We start from the raw sequence: 18,872 nt of genomic DNA, 5'->3' as shown, positions 1-18,872 counted from the left end.
CTGGGATTAAAGATGTAACTAACTGGGGTGTTTTAATTGGTTTCTCACGGATGGGTAGCCACACTTGACTTTTCTTTAATCATTTTTTTAATATTTTTTTAAAATATGATGTTGACTTTATTTGTAATTATGTATATGGGTTTGTGAAAGCCAGAGGCGTCACATCCCCTGGAACTGGGGTTGTGAGCCACCCATGTGAGTGCAGAGAACCCACGCCTTGTGCAAGAGCAGTCCTTACTCTTAACTACTGAGCCACAGCTCCAGTGTTCTAAACTTAACATCTTGGGGTACAGACAGAGACTCTTAAGTTTGGTAACACCCAGGCCTGTCTTCATCAGTTCTGTGACCTCTCTCAGTGAGATGTATGTATGAGGGTGTTGGGGGGGAGGCATATATATGAGGTGTGTGTGTACATATAAGGTATGTATATGAGGTGTGTATGTGTGAGAGGTGCATGTGTGTATGATGGGGGTGTGCATTTATGTGTGTGTGGTATGTGTATGTGCATATGCGCATGCATCACCGTACCTGGGTCTGGACCTCTGTGCATCTCCGTCAGGACTCCTGCATGACCCCAGCCATCACCCTCTGAGACTCTCTTTTGTCCTTCAGGGTAGCTGCCCCCCTGGAAATGAAACAACAGGAAATTACCTGGGTGGTCTTCACAGATTTTCAGGGGACTCAGAAAGAAAGGACCTGGCTGTGACCATGGGGACCTCCCAGCCTGGCCCTGCTTCTCACCCACCCTGTCCCCACCTAGGCTAGGAACCCAGGACTTCTGAGTTGCTCACAGCGGGTGGGGGCGGGGGCCTCCTTCGTCTGGAACGTCACCCTGTTAAACTTCCTCTCTCAGCCACACAGGAAGCTGAGCAGATCAGGGGCCCTGCCCCAAGCAAGCACAGGCTCCCCCGGCCCCAGGAGCCTGGGGGAAAGGGTCCAGCTGGGCCAGCCCTGCGGAGACCATGGGATCCACAGAGAAGTAAGAGCTGGCTTCCCTCTATCCTGCACCTGCAAGATTGCCAGGCCTCAGACGGGGGGGGGGGGGGGGGGGACGACAAAAAAACAAAAAAACATGGTAGCTGGGGCTTCGGCAGGGGAGGGTCCAAGAGGCACAGCCACCCACCCACAGGGGTGGACCCTCAGGCACCTGTTCAGGCCGCGCATGATTCCTCTTCAATTTTCCTGCCTCCAGATCTGTGTGATGAGGACAGGGATTTTAGGAGCGTGACGCCCCGGTAAGGGCGGTGTTTTAGGAAGGTGGTTTCCGGAGGGGATGGGTGTGAGAGGGTATGGTGGGAGACTGTGTGTCAACCTTAGTGGGGGGCTCATGGGTGCCTTGTGTTCACATGACGATGAGGTGCAGGAGGAGCCCATGTCTGGGTGTAACAGGATGGGAAAGAGTGTCGTCGGCCTCTGACAACTGGGGCCCCAGCATCTTCTTCAAGATGCGGCCAGCAGGCGGGCACAGGGAAGGGGAGGTGCGGGGCTTACCAGTCAGTGCCAGGGTGGCCGGCGGGCACTGGGAAGGGGAGGTGCGGGGCTTACAGGTCAGTGCCAGGGCGGCAGGCAGAGGGGAGGGGAGGCTGCCGGGCTTACCGGTCAGTGCCAGGGCGGCAGGCAGGCACAGGGAAGGAGAGGTGCGGGCCTTACCGGTCAGTGCCAGGGCCCCTTGCTCTCCTTTCTCTGCGGCGGAGTGTGGACCTCCCTCACAAAATCTCCTTCAGAAACACAAGGACAAGCCTTAAAAATTCTCAAAGGCACAGAGAGAAAAGAGACAGGACACCGGGCACATACATCAGCCTGCAGTTCTACCCCGCAGATTTAAGGGACAGACACCAGACAGTGTGCAACACACACACACACACACACACACACACACACACACACACACACACACACACACACGTGCTTTTTACACTCAGACACACCATCACAGGCCAGGCACTGGTGTCCCTCCTCCATCTCTCTCGCTTCTTTTTTCTCTTTCTCTCTCTCTCTCTCTCTCTCTCTCTCTCTCTCTCTCTCTCTCTCTCTCTCTCTTTCTCTCTCTCTCTCTCTCTCTCAGTATCCTCAGTCTCTCTCTCCCTCTCCTTTCTCTTACCCTGCTCTCTCTGTCTCTGCCTCTAGTTCTCTCTTTGGAGACAGGGTCTCAGTATGTAGCCCTGATTGACCTGGAACTCATATATAGACCAGGCAGGCCTTGAACCCCCCGAGATCTGCCTGGGCTTAAAGGTATGGCCCCCATGCTGGCTTCCTCTCTTTTTCCTTCTCCTCTCTACCTACCCCCAACATCCTTCAGCCGCATTCACACTTAGGCCCACCCCTCAGGGTGCCCACACTGACACACCTAGTTACACACACATGTTCAGAACAGGGAACACACACTGAGGCATAGATGCGAGAATCAGAACCCCTCCCTCCCTCCGGGTAAAGCCCCCTCACGCCCACAGAAAACAGCCCCCTGCAGTGTTTGACTGGTTCTTCGAAGCTGGCCGCCCCCACTCCCTGGAGGAGGGTAAGTTGAGAGGGCCGGGGCTGGAAGGATGGGAAGGAGGACCTCAGGCCCCGAGGATGCGGATGCGAGCTCAGTGGCTGCTCTCCCTGCAGATCCCCAGATCCTGCGGCAGTTCCCGCCGGACTTCCGGGAACAGGTATTCCGAAAGCATCTTTGTCACCCTAGGACTGGCCCAACAGAGGGGTGGGCCTTGAACCCTGAACCGAGGGGTGAGGCTGACATGAACCCTGTGTTAATGCTCCTTCCCCTCTCCAGGAGGCCATGCAGATGGTGCCCAAGTTCTGTTTCCCTTTCGACGTAGAAAGGTATGGAAGGGACGGAGAGGTGGGGACTCCCAGGCTCTTGGGGACCCCAAGAAGGACCCTGAAAACTAAAGAATTATAGGCACAGGGACCCAGAGACCCAAGAACTGAAGTCAGGTGGTCCCTCAGAGGGGACTCGGTGTCAGCATAAGTGTGTGTTCGTGGGTGTGCACCGGCATATGGAGGCCAGAGGCAGATCCCATGTCTTTCCCAGAAACCGGCCACACTTTTCTTTCTTTTTTAATTTTTATTTATTTATTTATTTACTTATTTTGAGACAGGGTCTCTCTACATAGCCCTGGCTGTTCTGGAACTCACTATGTAAACCAGGTTGACCTTGAACTCAGAGATCTGCCTGCCTCAGCCTCTGGGATTAAGGTGTATGCCTCCACCACTGCCACTGCTGCTGCTGCCACCACATGGCCATCTTTCCCTTTTTTTTAATGTGAGCCATCTCACCAGCCCCACATTGGTTTGGTTTGGTTTTGTGTTTAGGTTTCTTTCCTGTGTTCCTGCCTGCATGCTTGTCTGTGCGCCACATGCATGCCTGGTGCCCAGGGAGGTCAAAAGAGGGCATCAGATCCCCTGGAACTGGAGTTAAGACATTGTGAGCCACCATGTGGGTCTGGGAACCAAACTGGGAGAGCGGCTGGCGCTCTAACCATTGGGCTGTCTCTCCAGCCCCTATACACCTTGATTTTCGACACTGGGCCTCTCACTGCCTTGGAGGTCTTCAAGGAAGCTTGACAGGCTAGCCATCGGCTCCCAGGGCTTTCATGATTCACCTCCCTGGCTCCGGGGTTATAAGTGTTCACCAGTACACCAGATTTTATTTTATTCTATTATTACTGTGTGTGTGTGTGTGTGTGTGTGTGTGGTGGGTGTGTGTGGGTGTGTGGTGGGTGTGTGGTGGGTGTGTGGTGTGTGTGTGGTGGGTGTGTGGTGTGTGTGTGTGTGTGTGTGTGGTGGGTGTGTGCCTGCACCACAGGAGTCCCAGGTCAAAGGATAACTCTGTGGAATCGGTTCTCTCCCTCCACCATGTGGCCCCTCACCACCAGGCTTACGTGACAAGCCCCTTTTCCTGACAAGCTGCCTCCCTGGCCTCCAGATTTTCTTTCTTTTCAAAGATGGGCACAGGGGCTAGAACTCTTTTTTTTTTTTAATTTTAGATTTATTTATTTATTATGAACACAGAAGAGGGCACCAGATCTCATTACAGATGGTTGTGAGCCACCATGTGGGTGCTGGGAATTGAACTCAGGACCTCTGGAAGAGCAGTCGGTGCTCTTAACCTCTGAGCCATCTCTCCAGCCCCCGAGGTCTTCAGTCTTACAGGACACACATCTTAGTGATGGAGCTATGAGAACAGCCTCCAGGACTCAGAGTTCTTGACTGGAGGGGACCCACAAAATAACAGAGCTCAGACGTCAAGCGAACAAAGAAACCGTGCATTCACGGGCCATCTGCAGAGTGTGACAGGAGGACTGAAGAGCGGGGAAGTCGGGTGAGAAATGCCCAGTCTCACCGGAGCCTTTCCCCCTCCAGGGAGCTGCCCAACCCTGCTGTCCAGCACTTCACCTTCGCCCTCACTGACCTGCTGGGCAACCGCAGATTTGGCTTCTGCCGCCTGCGAGCTGGTGCATGCAGCTGCCTCTGTATCCTCAGGTGGGTGACATGGGGACCTTGGGGACCGAGTGGGGACAGATGGGAACAAACACTAGGCCTCGTGACGGACACGGAACCCCACGACTGGTCAGAGTACAGGGACCTTAGAATGTCCAGCCCGTGTCCACACACGGGATGTGTGAATCACCACCCTCCACACAAGGCTGAGGGACCATTTCGGAAGTGAGGGCGGAGAGGCCAGAAGGACCAGAGTGAAACAGTGTCTCCTGGACAGTACAGAACCCACGCTCATGAACGCACAGAGGCACAAGACCTGCAAGCCTTCAAGCCAGCCCAGGCCCGAGCATGGGGGGCAGGGCTGGTGAAGTCCTGCGGTAGAGAGCATTCTTCTCCTGGGAGGCTTGCAGTCTCCAGTGGACGGCTCTACACCCGTGTACTTATAGATAACACTAAGTGGACTCAGTGAGGCTTTTTGTTGTAGGTGGTGGTGGAGGGAGGGGCAGGGGTTTGAGACAGGGTCTCACTATGCAGCCCTGGCTGGCCTGGAACTCATTATATAGACCAGGCTGGCCTCAAACTCCCAGAGATCCTCCTGCCTCTGACTCCTGAGAGCTGGGATTAAAGGCGTGCGCCACTACACTTGGCTGATTGAATAGGTTTTAAAGACAACATTGCCTGAAGTTGAAAGGGGAAGGTTGGGGGGGGGGATACTAAAGAGGTGGAGATGGGGATGGATTTGATGGGGGTGGAGAATTTGATGGGGGTGGGTTTGATGGGGGTGAATAAGTTTATTAAGTTTATTAAGGTACACAATATTTTTGGGAACACAATACCACCACATTTCCTCTCTTTTTGTCTAATATTAAAGAAAGCTTATAACTAATACAAGAAAAATTACATCCAGTAAGTATATACAATATACACAGTCAAGATTACATTAACGATGCCTAGTCCATTAACATATGACAGATTCAGATAAAAACTCCATTATATATATTAACAATGTCCAGTCCAGTAAGTAACATTTGATGGGGGTAGATTTCATGCACACATGAAATTCTCAAACAATAAATTTGTAAGATTACGGGGTCCCTCGAGGGCACTTTCTAGACCCTGACCCCTCCCCGCCTTCTCTCTCTCCAGCCACCTTCCCTGGTTTGAAGTGTTCTACAAGATCCTCAATACTGTGGGGGACCTCCTAGCCCAGAACCAAGTGAGAGCAGCCTCACCCTCAGTCCCCACCCCGGCCCTTGCGTCACCTCACCCTAGCTGAGGCAGTTCTCAGGATCCCACAGCCTGAGAGGAGACCCTCAGAACCCCAAATCGACCCTCCAGGGCAAACTCCTCCTGCACCCCTCAGGTCACCGAAGCTGAAGAACTCCTACAGAACTTACAGCAACACCCTCTTCCTGGACCGGGGTTTTCAGGGGAACCAGAGATGGTGAGTAGCCCCAGGTTTGGGGCTCTGGCTTCTTGCTGGCGGCGGAGGCTGCGAGCCCAGCCGGGGCACCACACAGTTACTCCTGTCCCCCAGGGCAGCAGCTTGGCCATCTGGAGCCAGTGTGGGATCCTGCCTCCTGCCCTGGGGAATAGCAAGCTGGTGAGTGGAGCTGCCCCCCTACCCCCACCCCTACCCCCGAGCCGTAGCTGAGGCCACCATCACCAGTGCAGACTGGCTGAATCTTCTCCCCATGCCCCCATCAGCTTTCTTATTCTGTGGACCCGGATTCTGCCGGCCTGCCGTCTATTCCTGAGAACGTAAGGAGAACGCAGAGTGAAGGGGAAAATGTGGGACGGCGAATCTCGGTTGTTCGCCCCCCGCCCAGCCGCTGTGCCTCTCCATCCCCCAGAGGAATCTCACGGAGCTGGTGGTCGCTGTGAGGGATGAGAACATCGTGGGGCTCTTCGCGGCGCTGCTGGCTGAGAGGAGGGTCTTGCTCACGGCCAGCAAGCTCAGCACGGTGAGGAGGGATCTCCGCCCCCACGGGACCCCAGGGTTGACTCTAACACCCCTTCATTCAGCCCCACCCCTGTGGGGACAATCTGAGGAGGCTCTACAGTGGCTCCTCCTCATTGGTAGCGCGATCTAGGACAGGCGCATCCACTGAGGACCAGACCTGGTCTAGCCCCCCCCCCCCCCCCCCGCGCCCCTTCTCCAAAGATGGGGCCTTGGCTCAGTGGGTAAAGTGCGCTCGCCTAGCAAGCATGAAGCCCTGGGTTCCATTCCTAAGCTGGCATCAACCAGGCCGCCAGGCATGGTGCAACACACCTGTAATCTCTGCCTGAGGCAGGAGAATCAGAAGTTCAAGGTCACCCTGAAATACCTAGCTTGAGGCTAGCCTGATACATGAGACCCAGGTCTCAGTAAACAAACAAACAAACAAATAAATAAAAATGAATGAATGAATGAATGAATGAATGAATGAATGAATGAATAAGGACGTTTAAAAAAATTCTAGAGCCAGTGATATGGTTCGGAGAGAAAAGGTGCGTACGGCATACATGGTGGAAGCAAAGATAGACCTTATGAGTTGCCCTCCAGTGTGCACAAGTGAGCACACACACACACACACACACACAAATAAACATAATTTTATTTTTTATTTCCTGCTCTGCTTTTATGTTTTACATTATTTTTAAGATTTTTTTTTAATGTGTATGTCTGTCTGTGGTGCTGGAAGAGGCCGGAAGAAGATCCCCTGGCACTGGAGTTAGAGGCCGTTGGGAATAACCTTGTGGTTGCTGAGAACCGGTTCCTGAGCAAGAGTGGAGGGTGCTCTAACCACTGAGCCCGCTCTCCTGCCCCTCAAGTGTGTTCCTGTGTGCTCAGCGTTTTTGTTTTGCGTTTTTGTTTTGTTTTTCTTTTTTTTTTAAGATTTATTTATTTATTATGTATACAGACAAGGGCACCAGATCCCATTACAGATGGTTGTGAGCCACCATGTGGTTGCTGGGAATTGAACTCAGGACCTCTGGGAGAGCAGTCGGTGCTCTTAACCTCTGAGCCATCTCTCCAGCCCTGTTTTTGTTTTTTCAACACAGGGTCTCACTGTGTAGCCCTAGCTGTCCTGGGACTCTCTCCATAGACCAGGGACTCACAGAGATCCACCTGTCTGCCTTCCCGAGTGCTGGGATTAAAGGCCTGTGTCAGCACCGCCTAGCTGGGTTTTAGCTTTATGTTTTTATGGTTCTGGGGTTGAGACCCAGGGCTTTGCACAGGGTAGGCAAGCTTTCATTGCAGGGCCGCATCCTCGGTACTGGTTCTGTTTGGAGGGCTTGCTTGTTTCTTTTGTTGTTTCCTTCGTGAAATTACATCTTACCGATTTTGTTTGTCAGGGTCTGTGTTCCACAGCCTGAGTGTGGAGGTCAGAAAACAACTTGTAGGAGTTGGTTCTCTCCTTCTGCCATATGGGGCCCTGGGAATCGAACTCAGGTCCTCAGACTTGGCCACAGGATCCTCTACTCTCTGAGCCCTCACACCCACCCTGTTCTGTCGGGGTATTTGTTTTATTTTGTTTTTGAGACAGTCCCACTCCAGTCCACACTGACCTAGAACTCGCTCTGTAGCTGAGCCTGGTCTCAAACTCACCTCAATCCCCCTGCTCCGACTCCTGAGTGCCAGGATTACAGAACCTGCATGAAACTTAGAGTTATTTTTTATCTGAGCACATGGAGCTGTAACTGCCCAAAATCTTTGGTCTCTACTTCCTTAGAGGATCTGAGTTCCGCCCAGCTCCCCAGCAATGGATGGAGGAGACAGGACAGATGGGGGAGGTCGAAGCACCCATCTCAGCAACCCAGGTGGTGGGGGAGTCTAAGGCCTAATTCCACCGCCTCCCTCCTTCTCACCCCCAGCTGACAGCCTGCGTTCACGCGTCCTGTGCTTTGCTCTACCCCATGCACTGGGAGCACGTCCTGATTCCCACGCTGCCCCCACACCTGCTGGATTACTGCTGGTGAGAAAAGAAGGGGTGAGGGCTGAGGAACATTAGCCCAGGGAAAGCCTAGAGTGCTGCTAACCTTTAATCTTAGCACTTGGGAGACAGAGGCAAGAGGATTGCTTTGTGTTCCAGGCCAGCCTGGTCTACATTGAGGTCCTATCACAAAAAAGTTAAATAAGAAAATAAAGAGTTCCAGGCTAGCCTGGGCTACATAAGGCAATCATAGGCCAAAGGCTTGGGGGTTTAAGGCATGTACCTCCCTCCCGTCCCCTCCACAGCGCGCCCATGCCCTACCTCATCGGAGTCCACGCTAGTCTCGCTGAGGTGAGTGCTGAAACACCCAAGGCTCGGGCTGGGGAGGGGGGGGTTCCCTCCTCTCCCTCCAGTTCCTCGGAGCCCCTGCTCTGTGTGGATTCTGAATGACGACAGCCCGCATCTGTCTCCTCCGGCAGAGAGTTCGGGAGAAGGCACTGGAAGATGTCGTGGTGTTGAACGCCGACTCCAACACGCTGGAGACGCCCTTCGACGACGTACAAGCGCTGCCCCCAGACGTTGTTAGTGCCGCTGCCCCCCACGCCTGCTCCTCAAGGTGGAGCCTCCATCTCTGCCCATCTCAGGGTCTCTCCCGTGTTGCCAGGTATCCCTGCTGAGGCTTCGACTGAGGAAGGTGGCGCTGAGCCCCGGGGAAGGAGTGTCCCGACTCTTCCTAAAAGCCCAGGCCCTGCTCTTCGGAGGGTACCGCGACGCACTGGTCTGCATCCCGGTGAGCAAGTGAAGAGGGGAGATGCCCAGGCCTCTTGAAGGACCCTGGGAAAGTCACACCATTAAGAGCACCCGGTGGCTTACGGTCTCATGTAGCCTAGGCAAGCCTCAAACTCAATGCAGCCCAGGATGACCTTGAACTCCTGAACCTCCTCTTTTTTTTTTTTCTTGAGACTGGGTCTCTTGTAGCCCAGGCTGCCCTGGAGCCCACTAAGTAACCCAGCAGCAATCCTCCTGCCTCAGCCTCCCACACTATCAACATTATTTAATGCTGATAGCCACATTACAGACGAGGATGCGGTGCCCCATGAGTACACAGTTGGCGCCCAGCCAGTGCTTGCTAGGTGTATTATGAGGTTGAAAAGGAGACGGTGGGAGACAGAAGAGCGGCAGGGAGCTCTGGAAAGAATCCTTCTTCCAGGGTCAGCCCGTGACCTTCAGTGAAGAAGCTTTCTTGGCTCAGAAGCCGGGGTCGCCGCTGCAGACCTTCCACAAGAGGGCGGTGCACCTGCAGCTGTTCAAGCAGGTGAGCTCCCAATGGGGGGCTGAGGGCGGGACCCAGGGTAAGGAACAGGGGGGCGTGTCCCTGGGAGCGGACCTAGGGGGAGGGGCGAGGATGAGCTGCTTTCCCTGAGGGCGGGGCTTAGGGGGAAGGGCGGGCTGCCGACCCTGGGGGCGGGGCCTAGGGGTCGGGTGAAGACGGGCAGCTGGTCCCTGGGGGCCTGGCCTACCATGAGGAATAAGGATGGGCTGTGGGTCCCTGAGGGCGGGGCCTAGAGGGCGGGGCCTAGAGGGCGGGGCCTAGAGGGCGGGGTCTAGAGGGCGGGGCCTAGAGGGCGGGGCGAGGATGGACTTGGGGACAGATCTTGACTTCAGGGGCCAAGTTGGATGCCTAGTCTTTAGGTTTCCCGATTCCTGGGAGGGACCTGGCCGGGCTGCCTTCCACATCTTCAGGGAGCAACAGGCACTTCCTAGGGCTTGTGTCTGACCCTCTCTCCCTATCCCAAGTTCATCGAAACCCGACTGGAGAAACTCAATGCTGGGGAAGGCTTCTCAGACCAATTCGAGCAAGAGATCATCGCCTGCTGTGGGGCTTCCTCAGGTGAGCCCTGGGGCTCTCACCCCATCAACTCCCCAGGCTTTGGCCTGCCTTGGCACTCACAGTTCTCTCCGTCTCTCCGTTCTCCAGGCGCCCTCCGATCCTACCAGCTCTGGGTAGATAGTCTTAAGGTAACAACAGCCATCCCTGTTCCTGTCCGTAACCAACTTTACCAGCTCCTTCTCTCACTACAGGCCTCAGGAAAAGGCTTGGTTAACCCCCCACCCCCGGGTGGAGGCACAGGGGGCAGGGCTGCCCAGCAGAAGACATCCGGAGGTGGGAAGTGGAGTGTGGGGTCCAGCCCTGGTGACCTCAGGGGCCCAAGGTTCTCCCCTTTGGTGCTTTCTCCTCCAACCCCCTACAGAAAGGTGGTGACGCCCTCTTGCATTCAATGAAGGCCAAAACCCGACCAGCCGTCAGGAACATGTACCGATCGGTGAGAGCAGCTGGGTGGCAGCTCCTCTTGGCTAGGGTGACCACGGGGAAGGGACAGAGGGAGGTCCTGTGTTGTATATGTGTGTGTGCATGTAGAAAACAGGTTGGCATTCTTATGTACTTTCCATTTTGGAGTTTGTTTTAGAGAGAGGGTCTTACTATGTGGCCCTGGCTGGCTTTGAACTTACAGAGAGCCACCTGCCACTGCCTCCTGAATTGCTGGAATTGTCGTGCCCCACCACACCCAATAAACTTGGGTATTTGTTTGTGCCATCGTGCATGTGTGGAGGGCAGAGGACAACTTGTAAAAGTTGGTTGTTAGCCCAGCAGTGATGGCTCAGCCTTTAATCCCAGCACTTGGAGGCAGAGGCAGGCAGATCTCTATGAGTTCGAGGCCAGCCTGGTCTATAGAGCTAGTTCCAGAGCTACACAGAAAAACTCTGTCTCAAAAAATAAATAAATAAATAGAAAATTTTTAATAATAAACTTTAGGGCTGGTAAACTTTAGGGCTTCCCTAGAATCCACAGAGAACTGACACCTGAGTTGTACACTGTCCTCCATAGTTGTATCATGACTCATGTTCCCTCTCCCCCCAGTAAAACACACACACACACACACACACACACACACACACACACACACACACAGCCAGATCATTTCACTACCTTTGTTACTTAGCTTCCATTCTTGATTTTTTTCGGAGGGGAGGGAGGGGCATTCTGGAGCTCAAAATTTCCCTCAGACCTGCTTTTACAGTTCAGATCCATCCATTTGATTTTTTTTTCTTACGAACTGTATGGCCGTGGCAGGCTTCTTGTTATCTAGTTCTCATATCTTAAATTAACCCATCTCTGTAAATGTATACCTTGCCACATGGCTCGTGGCTTACCAGTATCTTACATGTTGGTACTCATGGCGGCGGCTGGCAGTGTCTCCCATCCATTTGATTTTAACCCTGACACATGATGGTCAAACCTTTGGTTTATGGCAGGGTGACTCCCTCCAGGAACATTGTGCATTAGTCAAAGGTACAGACATAGCTTGGAAGACACAAGGATGGGTGGATGGCAGGAAACAGCCATCCTGGGAAGCCCAGTCTGTCTCCCTGTGTCAGGTCTAACGGTACTGGGTCATCATCCTAGGCGAAGAGCGGCTTGAAAGGGGTGCAGAACCTGCTTATGACTAAGGTAAGAAGACCCAGGGTGAGCTCCCCACCCACAGGGAATTCAGGGGAGTGGGGATGGTACCCGGGCCCACACGTGCATACCTTCACAGGACGGAGACTCTGGCCTCCAGAGGGGGGGCTCCCTGAGAACCCTAAGCCTCACCAGCCGCTCAGATCGCCTGCAACAGCGCCTGCCTATCAGCCAGCACTTTGGGCAGGTGAGGATGCCCATCTCCACCACTGCATGCACACATGCACGCACACACAGAGTGAGGACGTCTGCTCTCCCTCATCCCCCCCCACACACACACACACCACAGACGCACACACGGATTCTCCCCAAATCCCCCACTCATACCCAGGCTCCACCAAATCATTTCCCTTTGTTGAGGCTCCAGCGTAGCTCAGGCTAGTCTCAAACTCACTATACAGCCAAGTATGACTTTGAACTCCTGATCCGCCACACCCAGTTTAAACTAGAGATCAAACCCAGGACCCTGTGCGTGTTAGGCGAACCTCTACCAACTGAGTTGCATTCTCTCAGCTCCCTGGTTTGTGGGTTTGTTTGTTTGTTTGTTTGTTTGTTTGTTTGTTTTTAGACCAGGCTCGTCTCAAACTCAGAGATTCACCCCAGCCCTTGTTCTGTTTTTAGAGGAGTCTCCCTATGTAGCCAGTCAGGACTCAAACTTGCAATGATGCTCCTGCCTCAGGCTGCAGACTGCTAAGAGGACAGACGCGCAGCAACATGCCTAGCTCTTTCCAATTCAAGCTGGAAAGCCCCAGCCCTGAATTCTGCAGTTCCTGGGCCCCTCCCCATTCTTCCTCCCTTATCTTTTTCAGAACAGGCCCCTCCGCCCTAGCAGGAGACTCAGGCGAGAAGAGGGACCTTCTGAACCCCTTGGCGAGAGGTAAGAAATGAAGCAGGTCAAGGTTGGGGGTACAGGGGACTGATGAGGAGGGTGCCTCCAGACCCTGGAGCAGCCCAATGAAGTCCAGGATGTCCATCCTCATTCCAGGAGCCCTGCCTTGAGCCCCGAGGACACCCAGAGTCCCTGGGCAGAGGAAACTCTAGACGGCAGCTTTCTGGGGTCCGGAGGAGAACTGGATCTATTGAGCGAGATTCTCGACAGTCTGAGCGTGGAAACCAAGAGTGGCGGCCGGCTGAGGGCCAGCCAGAGCTTGAACTGCTGCCAGCAGGGGGCGTCGGAGAGCTGCTTCAGTCTGGTAAGACCCAAGACCCTCCCCGTGCCCTCCCAACCTGTCAGTCCCATCCTCACCTGACCTCCCCCCCACCGCCACCTCTGCCCAGCCTGACATCCCAGCGAGGTCACCATGGCAACTGGAAGAGGATGAGCATGAGCGATCCCCGGAACCCCAGCCCTGGTCCTTGCCAGGGGACCTGACGGCTCTGCAGGACACTCCATCTTTAGAGGTTGCAAGCTGCTCCATGAACTGTTCGCAGCCGCCCTCAGACATCTCTCCGCAAGCATCTTCAGCCACTTCAGCAGACCCCAGCTGCCAAGGGGACCCCGAGCTCTCTGCTCCCACCGAGCCGGATCCTAGAATCCCACAAAGCCCTTGCTCCAGGCTCCCCCCAGTGCCCACTCAGCCCAGCCCGCCAAAGAGCCCCCAACTTCTTGCCCCCACAAAGCTCAGCTGTGACGCTGTCGGGACATTACAATCCATTCGGTCTCCCTCACACTCCAATTCTCCAGAGATCCCCAGAAACCAGCCTCCCCAGGTCCTGCGGAATCAGACTCGAGTGCCACCCCTCAAGGAGCGAGGAGTCAGCAACCCGCAAGGGCCCGCCGCCAGGCAGCCTCGCGTTGCTGACCTGAAAAAGTGTTTTGAAAACTAAGAGCCGGGGTGTGGAGGGGACCCCGGCTCTCAATAAAGCTGATTTTTTTTCCCTTGGCAAATTTATCTGGAGCCTCTGTCAGCTCAGAAACCTACCTCACCCACCACCAGAAGCGACCTCTAACTACCTTTAAGGTTCATCTGAAGGCCCTTCCCCGCCATTTCCAGCCTGTTAGGATCCTGAAGAGCTTACAATTCCAACCGAACTCATCTAAACTGATATTCCCACAAGCTTTAAAAAAAAAAAAAAAGCCGGGCGGTGGTGGGGCACGCCTTTAATCCCAGCACTCGGGAGGCAGAGCCAGGCTGATCTCTGTGAGTTCGAGGCCAGCCTGGTCTACAAAGCGAGTTCCAGGAAAGGCGCAAAACTACACAGGGAAACCCTGTCTCGAAAAACCAAAAAAAAAAAAAAAAGAAAAGAAAAAGAAAAAAAAGAAACCTTTATTATACCTTACTATCAATTTCATATAAATATATAAAAAGTGAGCAGCCCCAATCCTCCTTGGCCCTCAAAGTCAAGGTCTTTGAAGAACTTTCTTCCCTTCTATTCTTAAGCACTGGGTGAGTCTGATCGCTCAGAGAGGGTGCTGCTTTCCCCCAAGGTCACACAGCAAGGTAGGGAAGACGGCTGACAGGGGAGGAGGGGAAGGAGCTAGATGGGCAGGCAGCCCCGCACTGGCTCCTTGGAGTCCTGGGGGGCCCGGGCCTCAGCTGCTGCGTGGGAAAACTGAAAGAAAGGACAGGAAGTTTGTTGGGCCTGCAGTCATGGTAGGAGACACAGCAGAGGCAAGATCATGTGAGGTAAACGGTGAGGAGGTGAGATCCCCCGGGCCTGGCACCCCCAGCTTCATGCAGAGCCAAGCAGAGGCAGCATGCTGCATTGCCCACCAGCCGGGTGCTCCCAGGGTTCCCCACCCCAAGTCCTCCTGAGCCACCAGAGGCTGGCATGTCTCCGAGATGGCTGCTGTGGGCCAGGGTGTGCCAAGGCAGTCCTGGGTGGTGGCGGTGGAGGTGATGATGATGGCGGCGGCGGCGGCGGCGGCGGCGGCGGCGGCAGCCTATGGCCAGCACCCCGGCGTTCAGATGAGCCGCTCTTCTGGGGGCAGCTTGAGGTTGGGGGGTGGCGGAGCACGGGCACCCACCTGCTCCTCGCTGCTGGGCCGGTAGGTGCCCTCCGTCTGGCGCTTTTCTCGAAGTTTCCGCATCAGCAGGAATAGTCCCACCGCTAGGAGGATGACTCCCAGGATGGAAAAGACCACGATGATAGCCACGAGGCCCTCTGGGGACTGCAGAGAGTGGGAGAGGGGACAGGCGTGACTAACTGCATGTGGGCCCTACGCCCCTCCCCCCACCTAAGTCACCTGGCAGGGTGCTTTCTGCTTTCTGGGGTTCCAAGGCTTTGCCCAGACCTAGAAACACTGCCCCAGCACCTCCCACACTGGTACCTCCGTCCCTGTCCCCTTCACACCTGCCTGTTCTGGGCTACATGTGAGTGCTTGGGTTCTGGACAGATATAATTCCCTTGTCCTCCCTTCTTTCTTCCTTTCTTTTGTGTTCTCTGTCTGTTTCTTCAGAGTCTCAGGTGACCCAGGCTGGCCTTGACCTTGCTATATATATAGCTAAAAATAACTCTGAGCTTCCTGCCTCCTCCTCTTCCACAATGCCAGCTCTGGGACCACAGGCTTGCGTCACCACACCCAGCCCTTTTATGGTCTTCTGATAGGTCTCATCTACCCCAGGCTGGCCTTGAATTGTGGCAATCCCCCTGCCTCAGCCTCCTAAGAGCTGGGATGACAAGTGTGTATCACCATGCCCACCAGGCAAGACACAGTACAGGAACTCTCTATGTAGACCAGGCTGGCTTCTATGTAGACCAGGCTGGCTTCTATGTAGACCAGGCTGGCTTCTATGTAGACCAGGCTGGCTTTGAACTCAGAGCTCCACCTGCCTGTCTCTCCAGAGTGTGTGGGCCACCACACCCAGCAGGACGCAATATTCTTGTTCACACTTACACGGAGAGGTCTTGATACCTCTGTCTGGGACTTTGTTTGTTTGTTTGTTTGAGACAGGGTTTCTCTGTGTAGCTCTGACTGTCCTGGAACTCACTCTGTAGACCAGGTTGGCCTCTAACTCACAGAGATCCTCCTGCATCTGTCTCCTGTGTGCTGAGATTGAAGGCATGTGCCACCACCACCCAGCACTCTGTCTGGGACTCTAAGTGGTCCAATTTCGTGGGTAGAGTGTTTGCCTGGAATGTATAAGACCATGGTTTTGACTCCCAGCACCCCATAGACCCAGCATGATGGTGCACACGTCAACTAAGCAATGAGGAGGTAAAGGCAGAAGGATCTGGAATTCAAGGTCATGTGGCTACAGAGGAACTTGGAGGCCAGCCTGAGCTACACCAGTCCCCACTTAAAAGAGGAAGAAGAAGGAGAAGAAGGAGGAGGAGGAGGAGGAGGAGGAGGAGGAGGAGGAGGAGGAGGAGGAGAAGAAGAAGAAGAAGAAGAAGAAGAAGAAGAAGAAGAAGAAGAAGAAGAAGAAGAAGAAGAAGAAGAAGAAGAAGAAGAGGAAAAGGAAGGAAGGAAGGAAGGAAACCCAGGGCTAGGGCCGTGAGTAACCTGGTTGGAGACGTGCCTAGAATGTGTAAGCCTTAACAATAATAATGTCTCTCTACACTGCCAGTGTTCTGGTCTCTCACACACCTGCCCCAGCTGCTTGCACCCTCCCAACTCACCAGGCCCCCACTGGATCCAGGGTCTGGGGATGGAGTTGTGCTATTGGAAGGATCTGGTGCTGGGGCTGTGGGACAGAAAGAGAAAACAGATCCATGCCAGGCTCTTCATTAATCTCACACACGCACGCACGCACGCACGCACGCGCGCACACACACACCACTCGGCCAGACCTTGTAAACTCCTTCCAAGTCTCCAGTTGGGATAGAGACTGCTGGTACAGCCAGGCCACCCACTCCACCCGCAGGTGTGGCATTGGTTCCTCCAGCCACCCTCAGCCCAGCAGAAAATAAGCTGGCCAAGGTCACCACGGTTAGCCAGACCATTAGACTAGATGGCTTCCAGAACAGTGTCCCCACCACCCCCACCACCACTCTGGCCCAGGGCTCTGAAGGATCTGGGCGGGGCTCAGTCTTTCCTTGGAGTGTGTGACTCACACAGCCCCCCCACCCCCAGGCTCCCGAAACTGGAACCAGAGAGACAGAGGGAAGGTCTGCCTGGGTCCACACCTCCGAAGGGCCAGCCCTGTCAGCTGGCCTTCAGGCCTCCTCCAGGTCCCCTGGCTGCTTAAGACTCTCAACTATGCAGACTCAGGTGCCCTGACTCTCCTCCCCTCCTCCACCTCCGGGCTCTGCCCAGCAACCCCCAGCTCCCAAATTCCACAAGACTTAAGGACTCAGGAATTCTGGGCTGCGGGTGCGGGGTCTGCTTGATGGTAAAGTGCTTGCCTAAGGTGCAAGAAACCGTGGGTTCGAGCCCCAGCAACTCAAAAAAGGGGGTGGGGGGAGAAAAGTTCCGAGGTGGACTAAACTAACTTGTGGTTCAGGCCTGACGCTTTTGGACCCGGTCCCCAAACACATTCCAAGCCCATTCCTCAGACCTTTCACCCTCTCCGGGTAGCAAATGCCCGGCCCTTCTGAGCTCTACCCGGGAACCCTCCTCCCACCCCAGCGCCGCCCGGGACGGTACCTACTTGCTTGACTCCAGCCCGTGGGCAGCATCGGCAGGCCAAATGCCAAGAGCAGCCCCAGGCCTGGGGTCGCCATGAGTTTGGGCGACGAGTTGGTGGCGCCAAGGGCAGGACTTCCCCAGGGCTCCAATTCCTACCGCATCTTGGGTCGAGGACGGCACCTGCGACTCGGCACCTGGGGACCAGACCAAAGGAGAGGCCGCAGCGTGGGGTTGGGGGCTGGACCGAGCTGGGCTCAGGCCCCAGCGACAGGCGACCAAGCTGGGAGTGCGCTCCCCGCCCTCGGCGCCAAGGGTCAGAGATTAAAGATTAACTCTCGGGCGGCGTTCCTGGGCCAGGGAAAGCGAAGGAGGAGGTGGGGACAGGCCAGGCTGCGCGCCCTGCCTCCCTACCTGGCCCAGGCGTCCGAGAGGGACTTGGCGCAGGTTCCCAATCCCGGGTCCCCGGCTGGAACCCCGAATCGCTGTCCTTCACCCTGTCGCTCCGGATCCCACCCGCCCCGCCCGCTCACGTGACCCGGAAAGTTTAGTCACCCACCTAGGCAGGGAGCGCACTTCCGGCTTGTGCACCTGAGCCTGGCTCAGGGGGGCGGGGCCGAGGGGGCGGGGCCGCGCCGCGGGAGCACCTGTAACGGGAACCCGATGGCGACCGGGAGCCGCGCGAGGGGCGGAAGCGAGCAGGTGTAAGGACAGCACCTCGGGGTTCCTCGGTAGCGCAGGGATGCAGACGCAGGGGGCGTGGCGACACGCCGGAAAGATACACACCTGTAAGGGGCGGGCTCCGATGCCTAACGCTGAAGAATTCGCACCTGAAGTCAGACCTGGCGATGCTTAGTCGGCCAACCAACCTGTGTGGGACTAGTTCTGTAGAGAGAGACACATGCGGACCTGGATGCAATGTATAAACCCCTGCTTCGAGTCATACCTGCACGGCAAAGACACCTGGACAAAGAGCACCTTGCAGAATTTGGCTCTTGAAGGCCTTACAGCCACCCTGAAGGACATCCGCAGAGGGGGCTGCACACACTGGCTTGTTGTGTATGAGGTCCACCTGTCAGGGAAGTGTCCGAGGAAGCACCTACGTCCCCATGGCACGCAAAGACACACCTGTGCGTGGAAACATCTGGTAGCTGGGGGGGGGCGTTGTGTGGGACTCTCACCCACTCACCACACATGTATGGGCACAGCCTGCGTGGGAACCACATAACCTCTGGGCGTATTTTTGGGTAAAAGGTAGTCATGAACAGGATATGGCGGCACACGATTACATCCCAGCAACTGGGAATCTGAAGCAGCAGAGCTGCTGCACGCTCTAGGCCTACAGAGTGAGGCTCTGACTCAAAACAAGAGTAAAACAACAAATGATCATAGAGCTGAAGCTGGGGTCCCCTGGCCAGAGTGCTCCTCTAGTACGTAACAAAGCCCTACGACACCCCACAGAGCAGAAGCAGGTGGATCTCTGCAA

General features: G+C 55.1%; 2 protein-coding genes across 5 annotated transcripts; one reads left to right on the top strand and one right to left on the bottom strand.

Annotated features, from left to right (window-relative positions):
- The first annotated feature begins 841 nt into the window (after nt 1-841).
- Nucleotides 842-13,765, top strand: Dennd1c (DENN domain containing 1C). 2 transcript variants are annotated; one of them, XM_076559210.1, is made up of 23 exons: nt 842-979; nt 2,451-2,515; nt 2,608-2,651; nt 2,771-2,820; nt 4,363-4,482; nt 5,587-5,656; nt 5,804-5,884; nt 5,978-6,043; nt 6,148-6,201; nt 6,294-6,404; nt 8,299-8,399; nt 8,663-8,708; nt 8,837-8,914; nt 9,022-9,147; nt 9,568-9,672; nt 10,155-10,248; nt 10,336-10,376; nt 10,610-10,681; nt 11,824-11,868; nt 11,957-12,064; nt 12,687-12,754; nt 12,863-13,070; nt 13,156-13,765. In XM_076559210.1, exons 1-23 carry the CDS (start codon nt 963-965, stop codon nt 13,702-13,704), a joined length of 2,319 nt encoding a protein of 772 aa, XP_076415325.1. In that variant the 5' UTR covers nt 842-962; the 3' UTR covers nt 13,705-13,765. The 2 variants fall into 2 exon arrangements, with proteins under 2 accessions (XP_076415325.1, XP_015856329.1); XM_016000843.3 differs by having other exon boundaries at nt 8,837-8,938.
- Nucleotides 13,766-14,122: 357 nt separating this feature from the next.
- Nucleotides 14,123-18,025, bottom strand: Crb3 (crumbs cell polarity complex component 3). 3 transcript variants are annotated; one of them, XM_042267352.2, is made up of 5 exons: nt 17,946-18,025; nt 17,412-17,583; nt 16,441-16,505; nt 14,846-14,989; nt 14,123-14,430 (listed from the first exon to the last, which is right to left on the bottom strand). In XM_042267352.2, exons 2-5 carry the CDS (start codon nt 17,482-17,484, stop codon nt 14,356-14,358), a joined length of 357 nt encoding a protein of 118 aa, XP_042123286.1. In that variant the 5' UTR covers nt 17,485-17,583; nt 17,946-18,025; the 3' UTR covers nt 14,123-14,355. The 3 variants fall into 3 exon arrangements, with proteins under 3 accessions (XP_042123286.1, XP_015856339.1, XP_042123285.1); XM_016000853.3 differs by lacking the exon at nt 17,946-18,025 and adding an exon at nt 17,801-17,919; XM_042267351.2 differs by lacking the exon at nt 17,946-18,025 and having other exon boundaries at nt 17,412-17,773.
- Nucleotides 18,026-18,872: the final 847 nt, after the last annotated feature.

Source organism: Peromyscus maniculatus, chromosome 22 (genome assembly GCF_049852395.1).
Source record: "Peromyscus maniculatus bairdii isolate BWxNUB_F1_BW_parent chromosome 22, HU_Pman_BW_mat_3.1, whole genome shotgun sequence".
Lineage (NCBI taxonomy): Eukaryota > Metazoa > Chordata > Mammalia > Rodentia > Cricetidae > Peromyscus > Peromyscus maniculatus.
This window is presented reverse-complemented; position numbering and strand designations above follow the sequence as displayed.

What these genes read in the sequence shown, in the direction of transcription:
- Dennd1c (XM_016000843.3), top strand. An exon ending in ACCTGCAGCTGTTCAAGCAG is followed by an intron (nt 9,673 to 10,154) that starts GTGAGCTCCCAA and finishes CCCTATCCCAAG; the next exon opens with TTCATCGAAACCCGACTGGA. An exon ending in TCAGCCAGCACTTTGGGCAG is followed by an intron (nt 12,065 to 12,686) that starts GTGAGGATGCCC and finishes TATCTTTTTCAG; the next exon opens with AACAGGCCCCTCCGCCCTAG.
- Crb3 (XM_042267352.2), bottom strand. Translation starts at nt 17,484, where the DNA reads ATGGCGACCCCAGGCCTGGGGCTGCTCTTGGCATTTGGCCTGCCGATG. An exon ending in CACGGGCTGGAGTCAAGCAA is followed by an intron (nt 16,506 to 17,411) that starts GTAGGTACCGTC and finishes TCTGTCCCACAG; the next exon opens with CCCCAGCACCAGATCCTTCC. An exon ending in GGCCCAGCAGCGAGGAGCAG is followed by an intron (nt 14,431 to 14,845) that starts GTGGGTGCCCGT and finishes CCTTTCTTTCAG; the next exon opens with TTTTCCCACGCAGCAGCTGA.